Source organism: Penicillium chermesinum (assembly GCF_028974085.1).
Source record: "Penicillium chermesinum strain IBT 19713 chromosome Unknown utg000004l:1.0-3345178.0:1.0-3348027.0, whole genome shotgun sequence".
NCBI classification, from domain to species: domain Eukaryota; kingdom Fungi; phylum Ascomycota; class Eurotiomycetes; order Eurotiales; family Aspergillaceae; genus Penicillium; species Penicillium chermesinum.
This window is the reverse complement of record NW_026695314.1, coordinates 23,249-43,979: the sequence shown is the minus strand read 5'-3', so window position 1 is coordinate 43,979 and position 20,731 is coordinate 23,249. Positions and strand designations below refer to the sequence as shown.

Below are 20,731 nucleotides of genomic sequence, written 5' to 3'. Positions count from 1 at the left end.
TATCTAAAATCTATCTAAAATTATTAATTTACAAAATTATCTTTTATTATATTAGAATAAATAAGATATATTAAAGTTTAATTAAGATAGATATATTTAAAAGAGAGAGATATAAAGATTATATAAGATAGATAAATAAAATCCAAATTAATAATTAATTATAATATTTATTAGTTAAATAAAAAGTTAGAGATAAGATTATTAGATTAAATAATCTAAAGATTATCTAGATTATTAATATTATATAAAGATAATATATATATATTAAAGAACTAGAAGAATTAAGATATTATAATAAAAGAAATAAGATTAGACTAGTTATCTCTAATTATATAATAAAATAAGTATTTATTATAATAAATTTTATGATTGATAGATTTAGAGATTTTAATCCTTTTTTTTCTAATAACTTATAAATAAATAATCTATTATATCTATAATATATATTTTAATTAGTTAAACTTATAAGTTATTTATAGATAGATAAATAGTCTATAAATAACTTGTAGATAACTTATAAGTTATCTATAGACTATCTATCTTATTTTAATCTCTTTTTTTATATTTAAGTATTATTATTTTTAAGATAGATATTATTATTTAAGGTTATTTTATATTTAATATATATAATTTTGTTAAAATAAAGCTTATATTTAAATAAAAATAATATATATAATTCGATTTATTAAATAGCTAATTAGATTTATTAATATAAAAGTATATAAAAAAGATATAATTATATTATTAAGAAGATATATTTACTTTTTTATAATATATATATATATTTTTAATAGTTAATAATATATAATCTATAATATTATCTATAATTATTTATTATAAAATTTAATCTATTAAATATAGATATAAACTACTATTACCAGAGCTACTAATAACACTTTTAAACTTTAATACTTAATTTATATAGTCAATATAGTTGTATCACTTTATAAACTAGAGGCTAACTAGAACAGCTATTAAAAACTGTAATTTACTTAGGTAAGTAAGCGATTTTATACAACTTGGTATGTCTAAAAAGGGGTAATTATGTATTTTTGGGTAATTCGTGGATAACCTGCGAATATCCCATAGTCTATACTAGGTAGATGGGGATGGATAATGGGTAGGACTTGCCTATCCATCCCACAGAACTGGAACCAAAATCCCTATCTGTGGAAGTTCTATGATGAGGTCTTATATATTTCTAATATATTTTTATATATATTATAAAGTCTTACTAGTCATAGTAAATAATTATAGCTCTTAATTTATAAATAGGTTTTAGAAGAGAGTATATAAGAAACTATTAATATAATAGTATTTATTAATAATATTTTATCTATAAATTAATAATATAATAGAGTATATTAACTAGGAGATCGAATATATTCTATATATATTTATTACTTATATATAAGATAACTAAGAGAAACTATTACTAATTATTACTATTATAATTAATAATCATAATACTATTATTACTAGAATATTACTATTTTTCTTTATTTATAAATATTATATTAATCTGATTAGAATTAATAATATTAACTAATTAAAAGATATCTTAATACAGCCCAAGTGAGTAAATAAAATCTTTATAAATTATCTATAAAAAATTACTAATTAGACCTAGATAATAATAGCTGTTATATAAATAATATAAAAAGAATAGACAAATCAATAATAATAAGCTATACTAGTATATTAGAAGAGAGACTATATATAATTAAACTTGTAGAATATATATATCTAATATCCTTTAAAAAAACTAGACTAGTTATATATATAATATTAAGTAATCGATATTTTATTATTATATACTATCTAATTAGATATTCCTACTAGTATTTATCTTGTATTCTATATCGAATTAATACAACCTACAACTACAGATCTACTGCTCTTCTAGATTGTAGATAATATATAGCTATCACCACTATTGATAGACAACGAGTTAGAGTACAAAGTTGAACAGATCATAGCTGTTCGATGCAAGAAAATTGGGAGAAGATATTACAACAAAGCCCTCGTGAAATAGATCGGCTAGACAAAGCAAACCTGGTAGAAATTGAGCGACTTAGAAGACTGTACAACACTAGATAAGTTCGAGGCTTAATATAGCCCCGTTCAACAGGTAATTCGACAGCAATTAGAGGCGGAAACATACATTGCTATACCCATTACACGAATAAAGCTAGGAGGGGGATATTATCACGGGCCAGAGCCCGGTGTTGATCACGTAGGACACATAACCTTGGCGTACTAATAGCGGAGGACCGGTATATTGAACTCCTTTCCTTAAGTTTATCGAACACAGTTCGTGGCCTAGTATAGATTGAATCAAGTCTTGCTTTAGCCCTTCACAGAAATTATCTATTTAAGGGTCGACGAGGGTTGATACAGATAATCCTCGAGGGACCCTCAGAGGGTCAGTATTAGGATCAGGATCGGCGAGGTTAGACCCTGATCCTCTAAGATATAGATAGAGGTTCCTGATCTTAGACCTGCGGTGTCAAGAAATAATGAGATTCAATGGTGAAATGCTATCGAATCAACGTTAGAAGCGTCTTTGAGGATATATCGAGATCCTTCGAGCTAAAGTTGTACCACTCAAGGCCCGGGCCAAACCCCTGGCGAATCCCCCTTATAAAAGGGTCTGTTCTTTCAGATGGGAAGAGTAAACTTTAGTCTTTGTTCAGACCGGAAACCTACAGTGGAATCCCATCGAATATCATTATCTCGCCTGGTCACCTGGTGCTACCTAAATCTGGTAGTTCCCTTACACGCAGGGCGGGTAAGTGCCAGGCCTACTTGGATCTTGGTTGACTGATCGAAATAATTCTATAACAAGAAGTATTATTTCTAAGGACCTTATCACCTAGATAGGACCAGCTAGGAGTCTATGATATCTGGCTAATCAATACCTAGATACTCGGAACAAAATAAAGCCGAATATATTCTAGTCATTCAAGTTCGATCTTCAGTTATACTTTCTTGGCACCCCTGTAACTATATAATATTCTACATCCTCGCTCGTCTACTATATATCAGTACAGTGATACTCCCAGTTTGGCTTTCTGTATGAATCAGGCTATTATATAGCAATAGAGCGGCTTGTAGCCTACCAAGAACTCTAACAAAGTGCTATCCTGCGCCTCAGCATAAGAGTAAGACATATGCACCATATATCACAAGTGGCCGAATACACCCAATAAAAGAGTCTAAGCAATACCTCCATATTAGAAGTATAAGAATATAATCACTCAATTATGGCTTCATATAAGCCGTAGTAGCCAAGTAGTTAACTAGTCTACAGGCTAGTCAATTACGCAGTAAGTCAACTAACTAGTCAACTCACTATACCTAGGTACATATAGCACTGATTGCTGCGATGAAATGATATGGGGATATAGATCGCTCTTTCGAATAACGCTATGTACCCTGGGGGCAATGCCCGAATACTCTGGTCGTGGTATGCGATAGAACTTTGGAGTCTGGCTGTCGGATAACAAGGCTCGTGGAAGAGATCGTAACGCCGTCTACTTATCTCGTGCTGTATGCATAGCCATCCTTGGAAAGCCTAGCGAGTGGCTGAGTCATCAATAAGCACTCAGCCTTTGGTCTGGAAGAGGAAAGAGCAGAAACCCCGAAGGAAAGATCTTATCTCCAGAATGCATCAGAGGCCATGAGGTACATTAGCATCACCCAGGCCGCTTCCAACCGGTGGGGATACCCCTCCCTCTAAGTATAACCCGCCAATTAGGGGTTCTCGATAAGAGGATCAAGGGGGGCCCTATCGTTCTGGCGCCTCCAGAATCAATTGCACGGCCCCAGACCTTGGGCCAAGATGGGCATCGTAGGCACCGTTTCATTCAATAGCTCAAGTTGCCTTCGATGTCCAATGGCTCAATTCCAGTATTCGGATATCTGCATCGTAGCCTCTGTCGACTCGTGGACTCGAGCAGGTCATCTGCTGGGAATCAAGGCAAATGAGATCAGCTTGCAGATCGGCACGATCACGCTACCCAGTAATGCACCATGGCGATCATTGGCTGCATAGGCTGTGATAGGAGGTGATTGGTGGGCGCGGACCCCCGTCACAAGGATCCATTGAGGATCCATTGAGGATCCATTGGCGTATCCGAGGCGCAGACCGTGTCAGGATTAGGTGATGGTCCGCATGGGATGTTGTCATGGGGCCCAATGGGGCGATCTGTGTGTCATGGGGCCCAGATGACTTGATGGAGAGCATGACTTGCCACCCCGCAACCCATTGACTCATCGTACTTTCCCTCTTTGGTGCTTTCCCCTCTCTGTCTTCACTCGCTATCTATCACAGCCTCAGAGTAAATCCATTCTGCCTTATCCGCCCTTTGACAGCCTAGAAAAGCGTCGGAGCCTTTTTATTTCGATCTTTTCCCTATTCTTTCCCCTCTTCCCTTCTCTCTCCTGCCCATTGACTCATACTTCGGGTATTGGCTCTTAACGCCGCTTATTGCCACTGTGAATACAACCTGACAAATCAGTTACAGAGACATTCAATTTCCATTGACTTCCGTCATTTGCCTGCCTCGTGTACATGAGCTTGCAATTAACCTGATCTCCCTTTCTTCTTTCCCTGAAAACCTTTTGCTTTTCCATCCTCAATCCCTCCTCTTCCCCTCTAGACAACCCCTCTCTTCCTGGGGAACCCAAGCAATACCCAGTACCCAATAATCAGTACCCAACAACCGATCGCTTTGTTGCATTCAAATACGAACTGACTTGTGTGTGATCCACGCTTTGGTTCCTTCTTACCCTGCCAACCTCAGTCTCCCCCGATCTCTCAACTACTCAGCTCAGGAAATGATATCGGGCATTGACCGACCTGGTCAAACTCCCACCATGAATCGTCTTCCAGTATCGAGCCTTATGTCGCCCCCCGACACGAAGCCACTGGATAGTTTCCAGTCATCTCCTTTCCCCAAGGACTCTTCTACTCTAGAGATGAAACTTCCTCCCATCTCAGCTGATCGCAAGCGCACTCAATCGGAAATGGATCTACCCTCGCCCCCCGTGACTCCATACACGGGCGCGAAGCAAGCACGCTCTCACTCTTCGGAGAATATTGAGCGTGATGTCGGATCCACACGCGATCCTGTCCTGTTTCCTCGCCATGAATCCTTGACTGGAACTACAGAAGAACCACTCTTTGGTCCGGTTCATCCACCCACAGCCGAGGCCCTTGTCGAGCAACATATGAACTCACACATGGCTCAGTTTGTAAACAAGCGCAGCAAACCAACGCGTGATGAGTATCTACTTGCCTTGTCCTGTGTACCCATTGTCTCGACTCAGTACAACCGCAACCCAGCGGCGTGGGCCCGAGAGGAGAGAGAGACGCTGGAGCGCCAGCTGATCTTGATGAATCGCCACCGACCAGGAGATCTGGAGGCCAAGCTGAAAAAGCTTGCCCCTGCTCCCGTAAAGAAGACTGGTGTGGCCCCTAGGGTGTCTCGCCCACGAGTCAAGCGTACCCCCAAATCTACCCCTAAATCGCAGACACTGGATACATTTGACTCTTCACCGACATCTAAACCACGCGCCTTGGGCACTAACAGAGATGACACGGACTACAATGCCCTCCCTGACTATTCCCCGCCTTTGGAAACTTTGGGTACCAACGCCAAGGCCTTGAAAGCCGACTGGAAAGGTCAGATGTTGGATTTGAGCAATGACGCGGACAGACATCTCCTGAGTCCAGCGGAGCTCAATCTGGCTTCCACCCTGAGATTGTCTTGCGCCACTTATCTCTGCAGCAAGCGCAGAATCTTCGAGGGTCGTGTGCGAGCATTGCAAGTGGGTAAAGAGTTCCGCAAGACAGATGCTCAACAGGCTTGCAAGATCGATGTCAACAAGGCCAGCAAACTCTGGACCGCCTATGAACGAGTTGGCTGGTTCAACCCAGAGTTTTTCCGCCATCTCTGAGACCACCACCCACCGCCTTGCTCGATGAATTGCAGCGTCAATATCCATATGACAGCGTGCGGCAGACAGTCTTCCTCTCCCTGATCCCCCTCTCTTATCTCCAAACCACCTTTTTTCAATCACATGATCAGTACGCCTCTCCCTATAACTGGCGGTTTCTCAGGAAGGCGATGCCCCAAACCACACTCCCCTGAAGTGATCGTCCTTACATGGGAGCATCAAGGGCGTCAAATGGCTTGGTTCTGTCTATGTGAATCGGTCGATGAACACTTCGTTTTCGAATTATTCCGATCTATTTTACCCTGCACATACTGCGTCAACTGGGGGCCATCGTACATGTGCCATCCGGGCTTCTCTCATCAGTGCTTCGCTCTCCATTCTCTCCGGGTTTCCGTCGGCGCTTTTAGCAACTCCCGTCGGCTGTTCATCGATTTTTGGTCGAAATTTCGTTTACTGTTTTTGCCCTTACTCCTTACTCCTCCACTTTCTCGGCCGTGACACTTGCCACTCTTTCCCAGCTCGCTTAATGCGGATCTTAATGACTCTTGAATGTTTTTTGCTCCTTTCGTCTCTTGATTCTAGCTGCATCAACGAACTCCGCACGACACAATGTTTCGTCTTTGACTTTTGGCGTTTGGGTGTTCTCATATTTGATCCCTAGAATGGCTGGCTTGGGACAGTTCCTAACATACCCCCCAACTTACACCTGGAGTTGTTGCAACTTTTCGTTCGATCTACAATGACCGTGATGTTCTTGCCATTTTGTTTTCACCACTTTGTGCTTTGGAAGGCTCTTGGAACAAGAGCTACCGGGCAATCTGATACCCTGACCAGATACAAATCTTTTCAATCATATCCTTAGTCTTCTTTTTCTTATAATGTAGTCGCTTGCTTGGCTGTAAAATCTACGGCAACCCACGGAGGTTAGACGATTGGTAAGCTTAGTGGCGTATCCCGAGGTCCGTACACGATAGGTACGGCCGTGGCCCGTTTCGTTGATCACAGCATGACCAAGGCATATCGAACCTCAACGCGATGGAAGGAAATCATGCAAGACTAGTTGCCGGTTAACAGTTGCACTAGATGTTGTCCTGTGTGTCTAAATATAGAGTGATCACCATTGTATTGTAAAAATGGGAACCAGATTGCCGGTCGCGGATGTGCGCCTGAATTGTGGGGCATAATGTATTCCGCCCGGCGCCACCTTTTTCTGACGTCTCCTGCATTTCGCCTCCCGCGTCAAACTCGCCTCTAACCTCGTCTTTCTCTGCCTTCTCACGTACATTTCTCATCGAAGCCATGTCGCAGGCTGAGGGGGCTCGTGCCGACTCTATTGACGATCAGGATCGTGCCCGGGCCGATGGCGACAAGAAGCCGAAGTCCCGGCGACCAGCGAGTGAGCATCCCCCCTGCCTAAGGGCCGAAGCACTCCTCTCCTTAACCACGTGCTAAAACATCTGGTATTCTAGACACTGCATTTCGCCAACAACGATTGAAAGCCTGGCAGTATGTCATGCCATCCAATGAAAAGCTTAAAGATACCTGGGAAGTACTGACGAAGCGACATCAGACCGATCTTGACCCCTAAAAGTGTTTTGCCTCTCTTCTTTGCTATTGGTATTATTTTCGCTCCCCTTGGAGGTGTCCTCTTGTGGGCAAGCTCCCTGGTACGTTGGAATCCCCTTTACCTGGTTTACTACTGGCTAATACAAGTGGTGTGATTTTAGGTTCAAGAGATCGTAATCGATTACTCTGATTGTTTGTCCCAAGCCCCCACGAGTAACCCGGCTACCATTCCCAGCGGGGTATCCTACACATTCAAAGCGACCCCCAGGAGCAAACCAACATGGCAGCAATATCACAATTCCACAACAGACGCTACCACATGCATCCTCACCTTTGACATTCCCGAGTCAATGGGGCCCCCTGTTTATCTTTACTACCGCCTTACAAACTTCTACCAAAACCACCGTCGCTACGTACAATCTCTGGATGTAGACCAGTTGAAAGGCACGGCTGTCCCATCCAAAACTATCAAAGGCGGCACCTGTGAGCCTCTTACAACCGATCCTGTCACCAAGAAGCCGTACTACCCCTGCGGGTTGATCGCGAACTCTAAATTCAATGACAGTATCGGCAGCCCACTGTTCATGTCCACCGATGGGGCCCCAACATACTATAACATGACCGACAAGGGGATAGCTTGGGAAAGTGACAAGGCGTTATTCAAAAAGTCAAAGTATAAGCCGTCGGATGTGATGCCCCCGCCCAACTGGGTTAAGACGTACGGCAACGGGACATACACAGACGAGAACTTCCCCAACTTGAATGAGATGGAGGACTTGATGGTCTGGATGAGGACGGCTGGGTTGCCAGCGTTTAGCAAACTTGCGCGCCGGAATGATGACACTGCCATGGCTCCTGGGATATACAAATTGAACATCACTGATCGTAAGTCAGGCAGCCCTGAGGCGTCCGTAAGGCGTCTTAAGCTATCTATTGCTGATTCACATTATAGACTTTCCTGTCACTGAGTACCATGGGACCAAGTCGATCTTGATATCTACCCGCACCGTCCTTGGTGGGAAGAATCCCTTCATGGGTATTGCGTACGTGGTTGTCGGGGGTATTTGCGTGCTCCTTGGAGCTCTGTTTACAATTGCCCACTTAGTGCGACCCAGGTATGTGTCCTATCCTAAAATTGGGGATTTATGAGCTCTGGGAAATCTAATATAATTTCTTAGAAAATTGGGTGACCACACCTACTTGACCTGGGATTCATCCAACCAACCGACTACCGCCATGGCGACTGGTCGAGCAAGTGCACCTTGAGAGGCCCGTCTTCTAGGCCCTTCTCCTAGGTGTTATATTCGAATTTTGTTGCCTGCCCTCAACCCGTTTACCTCACCTTCGTAGGTGTGTTACGGGTTTCTTCTAGCTTTCCTTTCCTGCCTTTGTTTTTTTTTCTTTAAAGGACGACTGCTTTCCATGGTTTGATTTTCTCTTTTGTGAAAATGGGTCTATTTGGGATATGGTGTTCAAACAAGGAGTTTCTATGTATCTACTATTTCCATTGGCCACAACAATGGGCATTCTTTCTTCCGTTTCCCCCTTGAGATGACCTCATCCTTTCCTCTGACTAGCTCAAGAATGATACGGATTGGCCTGTGATTCGTTATAATCTCTCCGCCGCGGCGACTTCATGCTTGCTGGTCTTGATGATGTCGCCGGCCCCTTGCGTGGGACATGCATTCCATCATGACGAAGCATTCTCCGGGGTCGTCCTATCAGAACAGGTTTAGCAATGCAAGCAATTCGTCCAGTCATATAGAGGACGGGCTGCATAGGGTTGCTCGCGATGTTTCTAGTCGCGGGGGGGTTTGTGTTCTTAGGGCTCTCTTCACCACACCATAGCAACATGGTCTGTCACTCCTTCAAGTTGTTTGTTGTCCTCATTACAGCCTTATTTTCTCTGCCTGTTCAGTCTTCCCCGGTGATATTCCAGAAACGTGGTGTATGTGCCACTGAGGAGCCTAATCCGTCTCTTCTGCGAGCTCTTCAGCAGGTTATAATTGATGAGACAAACCCCGACCCTAATGTACCCGAGGCTCGCGAGGGTCCCATCGAGATAGATACATGGTTCCATATCATTAGTAGCCGGTCTGAGGCGAACCAGGTTACAGATGCGATGATCAATGCACAGGTTCGTTTCCGCCATTTTCTAGCTGTCTCCTGCTCTCCATTTCTAGCGTTCACTGTCTCTTCATTGTCTCGGTTGTCGCTAATATGACATGTTCCAGTTTTCGATCTTGCAAGATGCATATAGGGATGCGTCCATTCAGTACCGACTCCATGGTGTCACTCGGCATGTGAATGACCACTGGGCACAGAATGGGGATGACCTGGCGATGAAGCAGGCACTGCGGAAAGGAAGCTATCGAACGTTGAATGTTTTCTTCCAGACCGATCTCCAGGCGACAGCTGGACAGGCTGGTCGTTCTCAGCACCGTGCAAATACCATCAGTGATGATATGTCTTCAAGCATCCTGGGTTTCTGTACATTGCCGGACCCGAGTATCAATGCGACAAGCCCCCGGGAGGACTATGTGAAGGATGGGTGCAACATATTAGCCAAGACAATGCCAGGGGGGTCTCTGGATCTATATAACCGTGGGGAACTGCCATCCACGAGATTGGACACTGGAACGGTCTTCTACACACCTTCCAAGGAGAGTCCTGTTCTGCCGACAATCCTGGAGATTATATCGCGGATACACCGCAGCAATCTACTCCCACTGATGGCTGCCCCTCCCGTAAGGACTCATGCCCAGATTCTCCTGGACTTGATGCGGTCCATGATTTCATGGATTATTCTTCGGACGTCTGCTATGAAATGTTCACGAACGGCCAGATGCAACGGATGCGGAATATGTGGTCCACAATGCGTGTCGGAAAATAAGGCCTTTATGAGTATTCGCTTTCTATGTAGCAGCCAATCCAAGAGCCTTGTACATTTCGATCATTGTGAGGTGCATCTAGGCGTACCGGTGTCAGGTATGACTGCTGTATGCTGATGCGGTGGGGGTATAGCTGACGCGACATATGGCTCGTCGAGCACAACTGGCCAGTCTCAGTTGCCGCGTACTATATATAAGACATCGCTGCGCACATTTGCTTCAGTGCTACCCGTAGATCGACACAAGCTCGATCTCTGGTCTTGCACTTGTTGGCACATAGCTTCGGGTCATCACCTGGGTACATTCATCTCATTCCGGTCATACTAGGACCGATGTGTTCGAATGGACTGTTGGAAAATTAGTCCACCGTTTACCTCCCTGGTCTTCAATATAGTATTATACGCAGTATATTATGTGTATGGTCAAGAAAATACAGCGCAAGATTTCGGAAGCCTCGATAGAAACCGAGTGTCCAGCGAGAAAAGCCATTATGCAATCGCCACCTCAAATTGCAATCCTGCGCAGGTCGTTTATCGCCCATTCGCGTCCGGACATTATTTGAACGATGGGCCAATACACCCGGATGAGCGCCTGGAACGAGAGACACTAGTAATGAATGATATTTGAGTCTTGATCCCTACTGCCAGTCTTAAGCCCTGGACACCCTCCCCAAATCAAGGGGACGGGAAAGGAACACATGAGAAATATCATAACAGGTAATTGAATAGTACAGCGCGATGAAATGACATCGAGTAATGAAATAAAGCTGATTAAAACGGACCCCCTTAGCGCTTGCGCTTGGTTCCTCGGTCATCATCTTCCGCCTTTGTCTCCTTGTCATGGCGCTTAGCCTTCTTCTCCAGTTCATCCCAATCTTCTCCGCTCTCCTCATCGCCGCTGAAGTCTTCGTCTTCGCTTGCATCAGCGCTCGCGTCATCATCGAAGTCACTATCCTCCTCGGAGCTTTCGTCTGCAGCGGCCAGCTCAGAGTCAGACAATTCGAAAGCCGACTCCTCCTCCTCATCAGACCCACCCTCGGAGTCGGATTCAGCAGCTAAGAAGGACCAGCCACCGTCAGCGAAGAAACCATATGGATCACTGACAACAGTTTTCATGATCGTGCCCCAATTGAGGTTCAAGGGACCTTCACTAAAGGGAATGTCAACAGAGTCAAGCCAGTCTTTGACACCCTCCAGTGACTCCACAGGGATCGTGTTGACGTGCACCGGAGGCCGGTGGAAGTCCTTGAAGACAAACACCAAGTCGAAGTTTTTGAGCCCAAACTATAATCATGTTAGTGAAGACATTCGAGCACAAAGGGACCAAGCAAGGGCGTCTCACCTGCACTCTTTCGAGGTGGGCAATCTCAATCTCATTCAGAGTGATCACCATGAAAGGGGGCTCGGTTAATTGTACGAGAGCATCTGTCGTTGGTTGGATCAAGACATTAGACCGGTTTGGCACGCCAGTGAACCCGATCTCCCGGAAAGGAATGTCTACATCAACATTTTCGTCCTTTCCAGCGTCGGCGATCTTTTCGGCGAATGCTTTGAATTCGCGGTCAAGGGCAGCTCTGCGGCGGCGCTCCTCCTGTTCAGCTTCGAATTCCTCCTCGTCGCCGAATCGATGCTTGCGTCGTCGGTTACCGGTTTCGTCAAATTGCATTTCAGTCGCCTCGCGGTAGAACTGGATATCTCGAGTCTTCCTCTTCCCAATCATGATCGGGGTTTTCAGGTGAACATGGATGAGGACAATCAGCTCATGTGCACAGGGTTGGAAGAACAGATGCTTGACGTTGCTAAAAAGCACATCTACATGCTCGGAACGAAGAGGCGAGTGGTAACGTAGACCGTTCTGATGAATCTCTACCTCGCCAGGGACTCGCTTCCCATCCAGAGGAGGCCGAAGGTATACGTCCGGGAGCTTGACCGGACGGCGGTCTGGTAATGAATTAGAATGCCAGTGATAAAATACCGATAAAGATAGGAAGTAAAGTAATAGGGGACTTACTGCGAATCTCGGTGAGTTTGTCTTGCTCCACGACATCCTCCATCTCCTTTTTCTCCTGTTCCCGCTTCAAAGCAGTTCTGCGGAGCTCCGTGATATCCTGAGCAACCTGTGCGAGTCGGCTGTTGTCCTTTGACCGTAAGGTCAGGTTGCGCACAAAGTGGGCATTCGGGTCTTCAAATGGCTGGTCATCCTTTCTACCAACACCCTGCCCAGGCGACAAGAAATTTAGACGTAGATATGCGTATTCGCCCTCATCGCTCTTGCTAGCATTCTTGATAGTGTTGATATGAAACGGTACTGGTCTTCCCATGATAGGGACGATGACAGTTGAGGCTTTGTGGTCGACATAAACGGTGAGATCCTTAACCTTGGCAGGTAACTGATTGTCGCGTTTGTAAGATTCAAATCGCTTGAACTTTTTCTGGGCTACACTGTTGTCATCTCCAGTGGTACCAGTAAACCGATCCAGACCTTCCTTGGTCTTTTTGGCAGCCAATTCCTTCTGATGCTCCCGGCGTCGAGCTTCGGCACCATCGTTGATTTGGGACGGTCGATCAGCGCGAAGTTTGGTGCGAGTCACATTCCTGCTGTTCACAGTGCTGGACTTGGAGTCTTTTCTCTCCTTCACAGGCTTCTCGGGCTCCTTATCATCGCTGAAATAAAAGGAGACCGAATCCATATCAATACCGGCATCCTTGGTAAAGATATGCGGACCAGTGTCCCCAACGCGAACCGTGTCAGTGATGACCATAGAATAGACTCCATTGCCCTTGGCATCGGCATCCTTAACATCGGTCAACCCGATGGTGATTGACAGAGTCATGCCATTCTTCAAGACTCGGTTATTTTTTGCGTTCAAGATCATGTTAGCATCTCGTAACTCAATACCGATGCCGGCGCCAATGCTGTTCACCAGGTGGCTCTCCAGCTCCGGTTTTTTTGATTTAACGAGACCCAAAGCTTTATTGTAAAGCTCCTTGGCAACAACTCCATCGCGAATCTCCTTCATGACTGTCTCATGAAGACTGAGCAAGAATGCGTAATTGGCTTCTTGTGACTTAGTTGGGTCCACCAAGTAAGTACGCCCAATCAGCGAATTGTATGTCTTATAGCGAATTCCAAAGCTGCAAAGAATGATGCCAGGCTGCAGATTCTTGCCATCGGGAATGGCCGTTAGTTTAAGGTCATACGCTCCTCCGCTCTGAATGACTGGTCCATAAGCCCAGTCAATCTGGTTGGCATCGAACTCAGCCGGGAGACGTTCAAGTTTGTTAAAGAACTTGGCATCATCAATTTTCGCTTCAACCTTTCCGGCGAGAGCTTTGTGTGTCATCTGCTTCTCCTCATCAAGAAGTCGAGACATTTCGTCCACATAGTATCCGGACATCAGTCCACTGCAGGCCCTGGAAGCATTTCGGATTGACACCTGGAATTATAACAAATGTGAGCTTCGCCCTTATCCTCAACCATGAAGTGGCCTGAGACTCGGATAGACTCACCAGTTCCTCGGGATCCTTGATGGCAAGTGCAGCTGAAAGTGCAGGTGTAATGTCCACCTCTTCGACGTCTTTCGAGATGTCGGCAAATGCACGTTTCCACTCGTCTGCAAAAGGACCGGATGTTGTATCTTTCGGGAGGGTACCGACCTTCTTCTAAAAGGTAGTATAGTTAGCGAAGCTGTTCACAAACAATTCGCTCTCCTGAGACAATGTGACTCACCCCGCCAGCCTTGATAATATCTAAGCACTTATGAAAGGCATTCGTCTTGGATTGTGGATCCTTTGTTGTCACTAGGATCTCGACTGGGATCTTACCGCCCTTTAGAGGCTCCAAGTGCTCGGCTGTTCGAAAATTGTTTTAGCGAAAAAAGGCCGCGAAGTATTGAGCGCAGAAAAACCATACCTTTTTTTGCAGTTGTGACAACGTAGACAGCCTCTGTGGTCAGGACAAGGAGTGTGGCAGGGAATTCATACCCGAGAAGCCAGAACTAGTACCAAAGTAGATCAGCCATGCGAACAGGGTTGGAAAGCCTTGAAGGGGTTTCATGAGGATGGAAGCACATACATGCAGGGCATTGTTCTTTTGGAAGGTATCTTCTTCGGATTTGCTCTTGCCCATGAGGATGACGATAGAGCCAGCACCTCCGAAGAGGGTGTTTCCCGCGCGTTTATCAGCCTTCCATGATGTGTATAGGGTGGAAAGGTGGTTGAAGAAATTGGTTTTGTCAATAGTAATTTTCTCGGCCATATTGAATAGTCCGCTGCGAGCAGTAACCGCAGCGAGTTACTGAGATGCACCGGGGGAGCTGCGATCAAAGTCGCATTTGAAGGCTCCTAGGGCCGAGCAGAAGAAGGGGAAGGGGAGATGAAGAGCGTGGTGAGAATGGGGATTTGGAAACTGAGAGCCAGTCCAAGGTGAGAATCCCTTAGAAGAGGAAGATGAAAAAGAAGGAGGAACGCGAAAAGCGCGTTTTGGGTGCAGCGGGCCCCCGTGCTCAGTTTTACCTGTTTGGGCATAGCGTCATTTGTCCAGCTGCATCCCGGATCTCTCTGATCTCTCGGGGCTTGCAGACCTTTTGAATATTCCGATAATCGATTCTCGTTTTCCTTCTGTCCTTTAGGTCATTATGCTTGACCTCGTTTACTGAAAGACCTATTTTGCGCCTGGCCACCTGCGACGAAGGGCTTATTGCCGCGCTCTTCATATTGACTCGCCACAAAACCATGGACCCCCGATCTCACTAGACCTACGGTATCAACAATGAACCCGATTCTCGTGGAGCCTCACATTCAGGACCCAGACCAACGGAGGAAACCTCGCAACGATGCTGCTACTGGAGCATCTGCTGCAGGAGTCCGTGCTCTTAGTGCACAAATGGTCGCTTTCTACTTTCGAGCTCCAGTCAAAGCTTTCTTTCGCACTCGTGTTGAGTAGGTTCCTATGCGACCAGCGCCACAGGCTTTAGGTTTGTGATGAATGCTAACCTTCTTTAGCTATATGGTACGCTCATTTCATTTTCAAGCGCAGGGTTAGACTAATCGGTGCCAATGCTCACTTCCTAAGTAGGCCTTTGCAAGAGCTGTGAATCCTCGGGTTGCAGAAGGAAAATGGTCCCTCCATACTACGACACCCGGCTTGCTACTTCATGCTGTCCGCACTTATGGCTGGAAATTCATTCCAAATCAAGTATTGCCGCCTTTGCTGGCAAATGCGGGGTGAGGATTAGACCAAGATCTTCTGTCAAGTTTGATTTACTAACCTTGATTTTGGTTTATTGATCTATAGTGTTGGGGCTGTGCTGTATACTTCCTACCTCCAAGTCTTGGGAGCTCTCCATGAACCGGTGTCCCAGGGTGCGAAGCGCGTGTGGCCCCCTGCGCCTCCTTCCATCACCTTCATGGCTGGATTCGCAGCTGGTACTATTCAGTCAATCGTAGCGGCGCCTTTAGATGCACTGCAAGTTCGTCTCCAAACCAGCGAGATGCTCAAGGGTCATTATCGGAGCATGTGGCACTACGGCCATCACAAACTGAAGCAGATCGGTCTTCGCGGAGTCTTTGCTGGGTGGAGCTTGTCTTTCCTCCGAGACTCGTTTGGGTATGCAGTATTCTTCTCTTCCTTTGAATACGTGAAGTCTCAGGCGTATTATTCTTTCATTACTTGGTACTATGGTTCACTCCGTGCAGACCACATCCCCCTTCTTCCGGCCGAGTCTAGCGGTCGGGGGGTACCTTCGATCAAACCGCATTATGCACTAGAACCGTGCTTCCTGATGATGGCTGGTGTGGTGGCCTCGGTTGCCCAACAGGCAATTCAGCACCCTCTAAGCAGGCTGCAGGATCTTCACTTGGGCCGACTCGAGTACCTCGATCATCAGGCCAGTCTAGATCCGTCGCGTCGACAAATGTTTCGACTATACTACCATGCCTATCAAGAGACATTCAAACGATGTGAACGTAAGGCCATGCGGGCCGGTGGATGGCGGCCCTGGCTTTTTCGTGGGTTCGTGAGTAGCTCTCTTCGACAAGTGCCTAGCACTAGCGCGGGGCTTGTGATATTCGAGCTGGTGCGTCGACGATACGCCAGCTTGGCGGATGCTGTGCATATCCAAAAGGACGGATACGATATCCTTTTGGCGTGAACAATCTCTACTCTTTCTCTCGATGCGGCACCATGTATAGAGAACCTACCTGTCTATGTACAACATTCATATGCAGTGATACCCGATAGAAATAGACTCATCGAAGCTAAATCTTCTTTGCTCAGACCACTAAATATGTAAACGTTGGAGGCTTTGTACAATGGCATCACATGATCATCTTCTAACCTATGGCCACTCACTAAGTACAAGTCCCCTGCGATCACTCGGAATAGTCCTAGTTGAAAGCAATGAACGTCCTAGTAGGGACTCGTGGTTACTCCATCCTATATTGACCAAAGAGATCGAATTTCACTGAAGATAGAACACACAGCCGTCCACGGGAGTGAATCTCCACTGTGGATCCACCGATCTGACAGCGTTTACGTAGTTGCGCGGCCCCGTATTGGGGGCCCCTGCCTTGTTCCTTCACCCTGAACACCAACGTTTGCTACCTTTTATTATTGAGACACCCGGCAACAAAACAGATATCCCATAGCGCAGTCACTCCGTCTAAACAAGGCCACTTCGAGAGATCACCTAGAGAGAGCTGGGAAAGGAGCCCTCTTTTTCTTTTCTTTTTTTTTTTGACTGGTCCACGTCCCAAGCCTCTCATTGCTTTAAAATAGATACATGCATGCATGCCTTAGAAGGTGTATATCTAACGATTTAGCACCTCGCCAAACTTTTCCCCGCCATATCCCCCAAGTCACGGCCACGCTTGCCCCCCCGCGACCTCCACACCTGACTCGCTCACCTGTGCAACTTGGGGAACCTGCCTAGGTAACCCCTTAGCAGAGGAAGAGAGACCCTGGCTTCTCAGCCATAGGCCCTGTGTGTACAGTACTACCTCTCTTATTCTAGGTGTCGGGCTCTTGTTTAGTTTCGCTGGGTCTAGAAAGGTTAAAGGGCCCTCCAAGCCCCTTCCACCGCCATCATTCTTTCGCCAACCTCCCCACGCGCCATTCCCCTCCGATCGCTCTCCCGCTCACCCTCGCAAACCATCACCGCCTTCGAATCCGCCAGTGAGAAAGGGAGTCGCCGGTCATCACATTCGTCAACTCTCTCCGGGCCCGACTTTTCTATTTTGTCAGACACCGGTGATCTTGCCGAACAGCTCGAGGATCCGCTTCGATCTCGCCTGTACCCGTCCTTTGAGAGCGGAAACCGTGAGGTTCCGATAAAAGGACGGCGGGGGCTTCCCAAGCGGGTCCATTATCAGCAAGCTTCGGAGACGAGCGACCCTGGCCTCACTGGAGAGAAAATTGAACCCCCTACTCCCCCACCGCGACATATTTCCCGAATCGAGCGAGGATTAGCCAGCATCATGTCTCCGAATAACCGACAGAAAGCCCAGATGCATGGCTTGGTCGGCAAACCATTGCTGTAAGAGAGCATCTTAAGACCCGTTGCTGCTTTTCTGGACGTTGCTGACGAACAGGTGCGTAGCTACTTCACCAGCGTATTTGTATCATTAGGAGTCTTTCTCTTCGGATATGACCAAGGCGTAATGTCGGGAATTATCACGTCCGTATCTGCATACCTCCCTCTGCCAGCTGATGTACGAGGTTTTATAGGGTCGTACTAACCAAAAGCAGTGGATTCTACTTTGGCGAGTACTTCAATCAGCCTTCCCGAGCAACAATTGGCACGGTCGTGGCGATCTTAGAAGTTGGTGCATTCGTCTCTTCTCTCATGGTCGGCCGGATTGGTGACCTTATCGGTCGTCGCCGGACGATCTTCTATGGCTCAATTGTGTTCTTCATTGGGGGGTTACTCCAGGCTCTCGCGGCTAACATGGTCATGATGATGGTGGGTCGCGTGATTGCAGGCCTCGGCGTCGGTGCTCTCTCAACCATTGTCCCAGTCTACCAGTCGGAAATTTCGGTATCGTGACATTCATTGAACCCTCCCTCCGAGGCATTGTGCTAATGACATTGACAGCCCCCCCCACAATCGTGGGAAACTGGCCTGTATTGAATTTACAGGGAATATTGCGGGATATGCAACGAGTGTCTGGGTAGATTATTTTTGCAGCTTTATTGCATCGGATTATTCGTGGCGTCTGCCCCTCCTATGTCAATGCATTATGGGTCTTGCACTCGGACTGGGGAGCTTGATAATCTGCGAATCCCCTAGGTGAGGCTTGACACAAACAAACAAATTGTGTTTGTCATTGGGCCATGCTGACATTTCTTTAGGTGGCTGTTGGACAACGATCACGACGAAGAGGGCATGGTAGTCATTGCTAACCTGTATGGCGAAGGCGATATTCACAATGAGAATGCGCGCCAGGAGTACCGAGAAATCAAGATGGGAGTTATTCTTCAACGACAAGAGGGCGAACGATCTTACTCTGACATGTTCCGCCGCTACTACAAGCGAGTCCTCATTGCGATGTCAGCGCAGGCTTTAGCCCAGCTAAACGGCATCAACGTCATTTCGTACTATGCGCCGCTTGTTTTTGAATCAGCTGGCTGGAAAGGCCGAGACGCCATTTTAATGACGGGTATCAACGGGATTTCATATCTCCTCTCCTCCGTTCCTCCGTGGTACCTGGTGGATGGCTGGGGCCGTCGGCCAATCTTACTGTCAGGAGCCGTGGCCATGATTATCTCACTGTCTCTCATTTCTTATTTCATTTATATTGAGATTGCAGCAACGCCGACATTGACGGTGATTTTCGTCATGATTTACAATGCAGCATTCGGCGCATCTTGGGGGCCCAATTCCATGGCTGTATCCACCTGAGATTTTGCCCCTGAGCATTCGTGCTAAGGGAGCAAGTCTCAGCACAGCGGCTAATTGGGCCTTTAACTGGCTTGTCGGCGAGGTTACCCCCGTGCTACAGAGTGCCATCAAGTGGCGTCTATACTTGGTACACGCCTTCTTTTGTGCTTGTAGTTTTGTCGTCGGTAGGGATATTCTCCACTTGAATGTTTAAGGTCTAAAGGTCCAAAACTAACAACTTCACAGTGTACTTTCTATATCCCGAGACTAGTGGCGTCAGGTTGGAAGATATGAATCTTCTATTTGGTGATGCAACAACCGCGATGCCCACTCCAGCCACTGAGGGCGAACGTGGTTCTCTCATGGGAGCTGGCTCGCCCGTTCCTTCCTTTGATATTCGTCGTCCGTATGGTCCAGTGGGCGCGGAAAGTGCAATCCCTGGACTTGACATTGATCCGCCTTTTCTCAGTCACAGCCATGATGGACCTAGCAAACCAGGCCTTTCAAGCTCTCACCATGGCAGTGCTCGTGGGGAGGGCATTGGAGGCTGGATATCTAAAATGGTCAAGCGACAGCGCAGTCCAAGTGGTCAGAGGTATAGGCGCCTAGAGCAGGGCGATGATGGCGAGGAAATCTAGAGGATCAGCTTGACAATGAATTATAGCAAGTCGTCCTTGATGTTATTGCAAATCGGCGGCTGGCGTCCATTTCTCCTTCGCTTAGTTGCTACCCCGAAGCTCATTCTCTTCACCGTTCTTATTTCAGTTTAACAAATTCCCGGATCCCTCAGATTCTAAGCTGATTATGCTTTTTCTTCATGTGTACATATCTTGACTGTTTCCCTTGGCCATTTCCATCCATTTCAGCGGGTTATTGGTACAGAGAAACAGTGGGTATCAATGATATCGAATGAGCCCTCGTCCGTGATTCATTATCAGCAGGCTCCCCCGATTTTCACACTTAGGATTGATGTATTCTAGTATATCCCTGATGATGTATTGATTGAGTTGCCTAGGATGGATTACTATCTTCTTGCTCTGGGCCCTATAGAAGCGTCGATTTTAACCGAAGCTTTTTACCTTTTGTGATTATAATGAATCCATGTTGGACCAACCAAGTGGAGGAGACAGTATAAATGAACTTGTAGAATAGAAGTGCCTTGACGCAGCGTAGCAAGTTCTCACCTTGAGGAGTCTTCCCCAGGCGTTGTTCTGATAGCTTAGGACCAGCTCAGATCCATAATTTGACCAGAGACGTATCTGTGAGCCTGGATTTGTCATTGTGGACGCTGGATTCTGGCCTCTGGACGGAGTTGTACATGCAAATGCGGAAGACCACGTTCCACCCGAAACCGGCCCCTCAAGAAGCCTGTGGGGCGTTTATCCTTCGGGCCAGCTCGTCTTTTCCCATCTCATCCCCATATCTATTTTCT

At 46.4% G+C, this 20,731-nt stretch overlaps 5 protein-coding genes across 5 annotated transcripts; 4 read left to right on the top strand and 1 right to left on the bottom strand.

Annotated features, from left to right (window-relative positions):
* Window positions 1-4,842: 4,842 nt before the first annotated feature.
* Window positions 4,843-5,964, top strand: N7468_004925 (SWIRM domain-containing protein; the record flags this gene model as incomplete). The annotated part of the gene is made up of 1 exon (XM_058474222.1): window positions 4,843-5,964. The coding sequence occupies one exon, from the start codon at window positions 4,843-4,845 to the stop codon at window positions 5,962-5,964; it is 1,122 nt and encodes a 373-aa protein (XP_058329962.1).
* Window positions 5,965-7,263: 1,299 nt separating this feature from the next.
* On the top strand, window positions 7,264-8,796 carry N7468_004924 (CDC50/LEM3 family protein; the record flags this gene model as incomplete). The annotated part of the gene is made up of 6 exons (XM_058474221.1): window positions 7,264-7,360; window positions 7,434-7,470; window positions 7,535-7,631; window positions 7,692-8,415; window positions 8,483-8,645; window positions 8,709-8,796. The coding sequence occupies 6 exons, from the start codon at window positions 7,264-7,266 to the stop codon at window positions 8,794-8,796; spliced, it is 1,206 nt and encodes a 401-aa protein (XP_058329961.1).
* Window positions 8,797-9,382: 586 nt separating this feature from the next.
* On the top strand, window positions 9,383-10,423 carry N7468_004923 (zinc metalloprotease; the record flags this gene model as incomplete). Its single annotated transcript, XM_058474220.1, has 3 exons — window positions 9,383-9,667; window positions 9,765-10,070; window positions 10,157-10,423. 3 exons carry the CDS (start codon window positions 9,383-9,385, stop codon window positions 10,421-10,423), a joined length of 858 nt encoding a protein of 285 aa, XP_058329960.1.
* A 783-nt stretch (window positions 10,424-11,206) lies between these two features.
* Window positions 11,207-14,678, bottom strand: spt16 (chromatin-remodeling protein SPT16; the record flags this gene model as incomplete). Its single annotated transcript, XM_058474219.1, has 7 exons — window positions 11,207-11,704; window positions 11,763-12,361; window positions 12,432-13,857; window positions 13,931-14,083; window positions 14,151-14,272; window positions 14,334-14,418; window positions 14,496-14,678. 7 exons carry the CDS (start codon window positions 14,676-14,678, stop codon window positions 11,207-11,209), a joined length of 3,066 nt encoding a protein of 1,021 aa, XP_058329959.1.
* Window positions 14,679-15,191: 513 nt separating this feature from the next.
* On the top strand, window positions 15,192-19,937 carry N7468_004921 (Mitochondrial substrate/solute carrier; the record flags this gene model as incomplete). The annotated part of the gene is made up of 11 exons (XM_058474218.1): window positions 15,192-15,361; window positions 15,425-15,431; window positions 15,498-15,646; window positions 15,717-16,568; window positions 17,479-17,955; window positions 18,019-18,096; window positions 18,168-18,456; window positions 18,514-18,542; window positions 18,771-19,121; window positions 19,357-19,484; window positions 19,546-19,937. The coding sequence occupies 11 exons, from the start codon at window positions 15,192-15,194 to the stop codon at window positions 19,935-19,937; spliced, it is 2,922 nt and encodes a 973-aa protein (XP_058329958.1).
* Window positions 19,938-20,731: the final 794 nt, after the last annotated feature.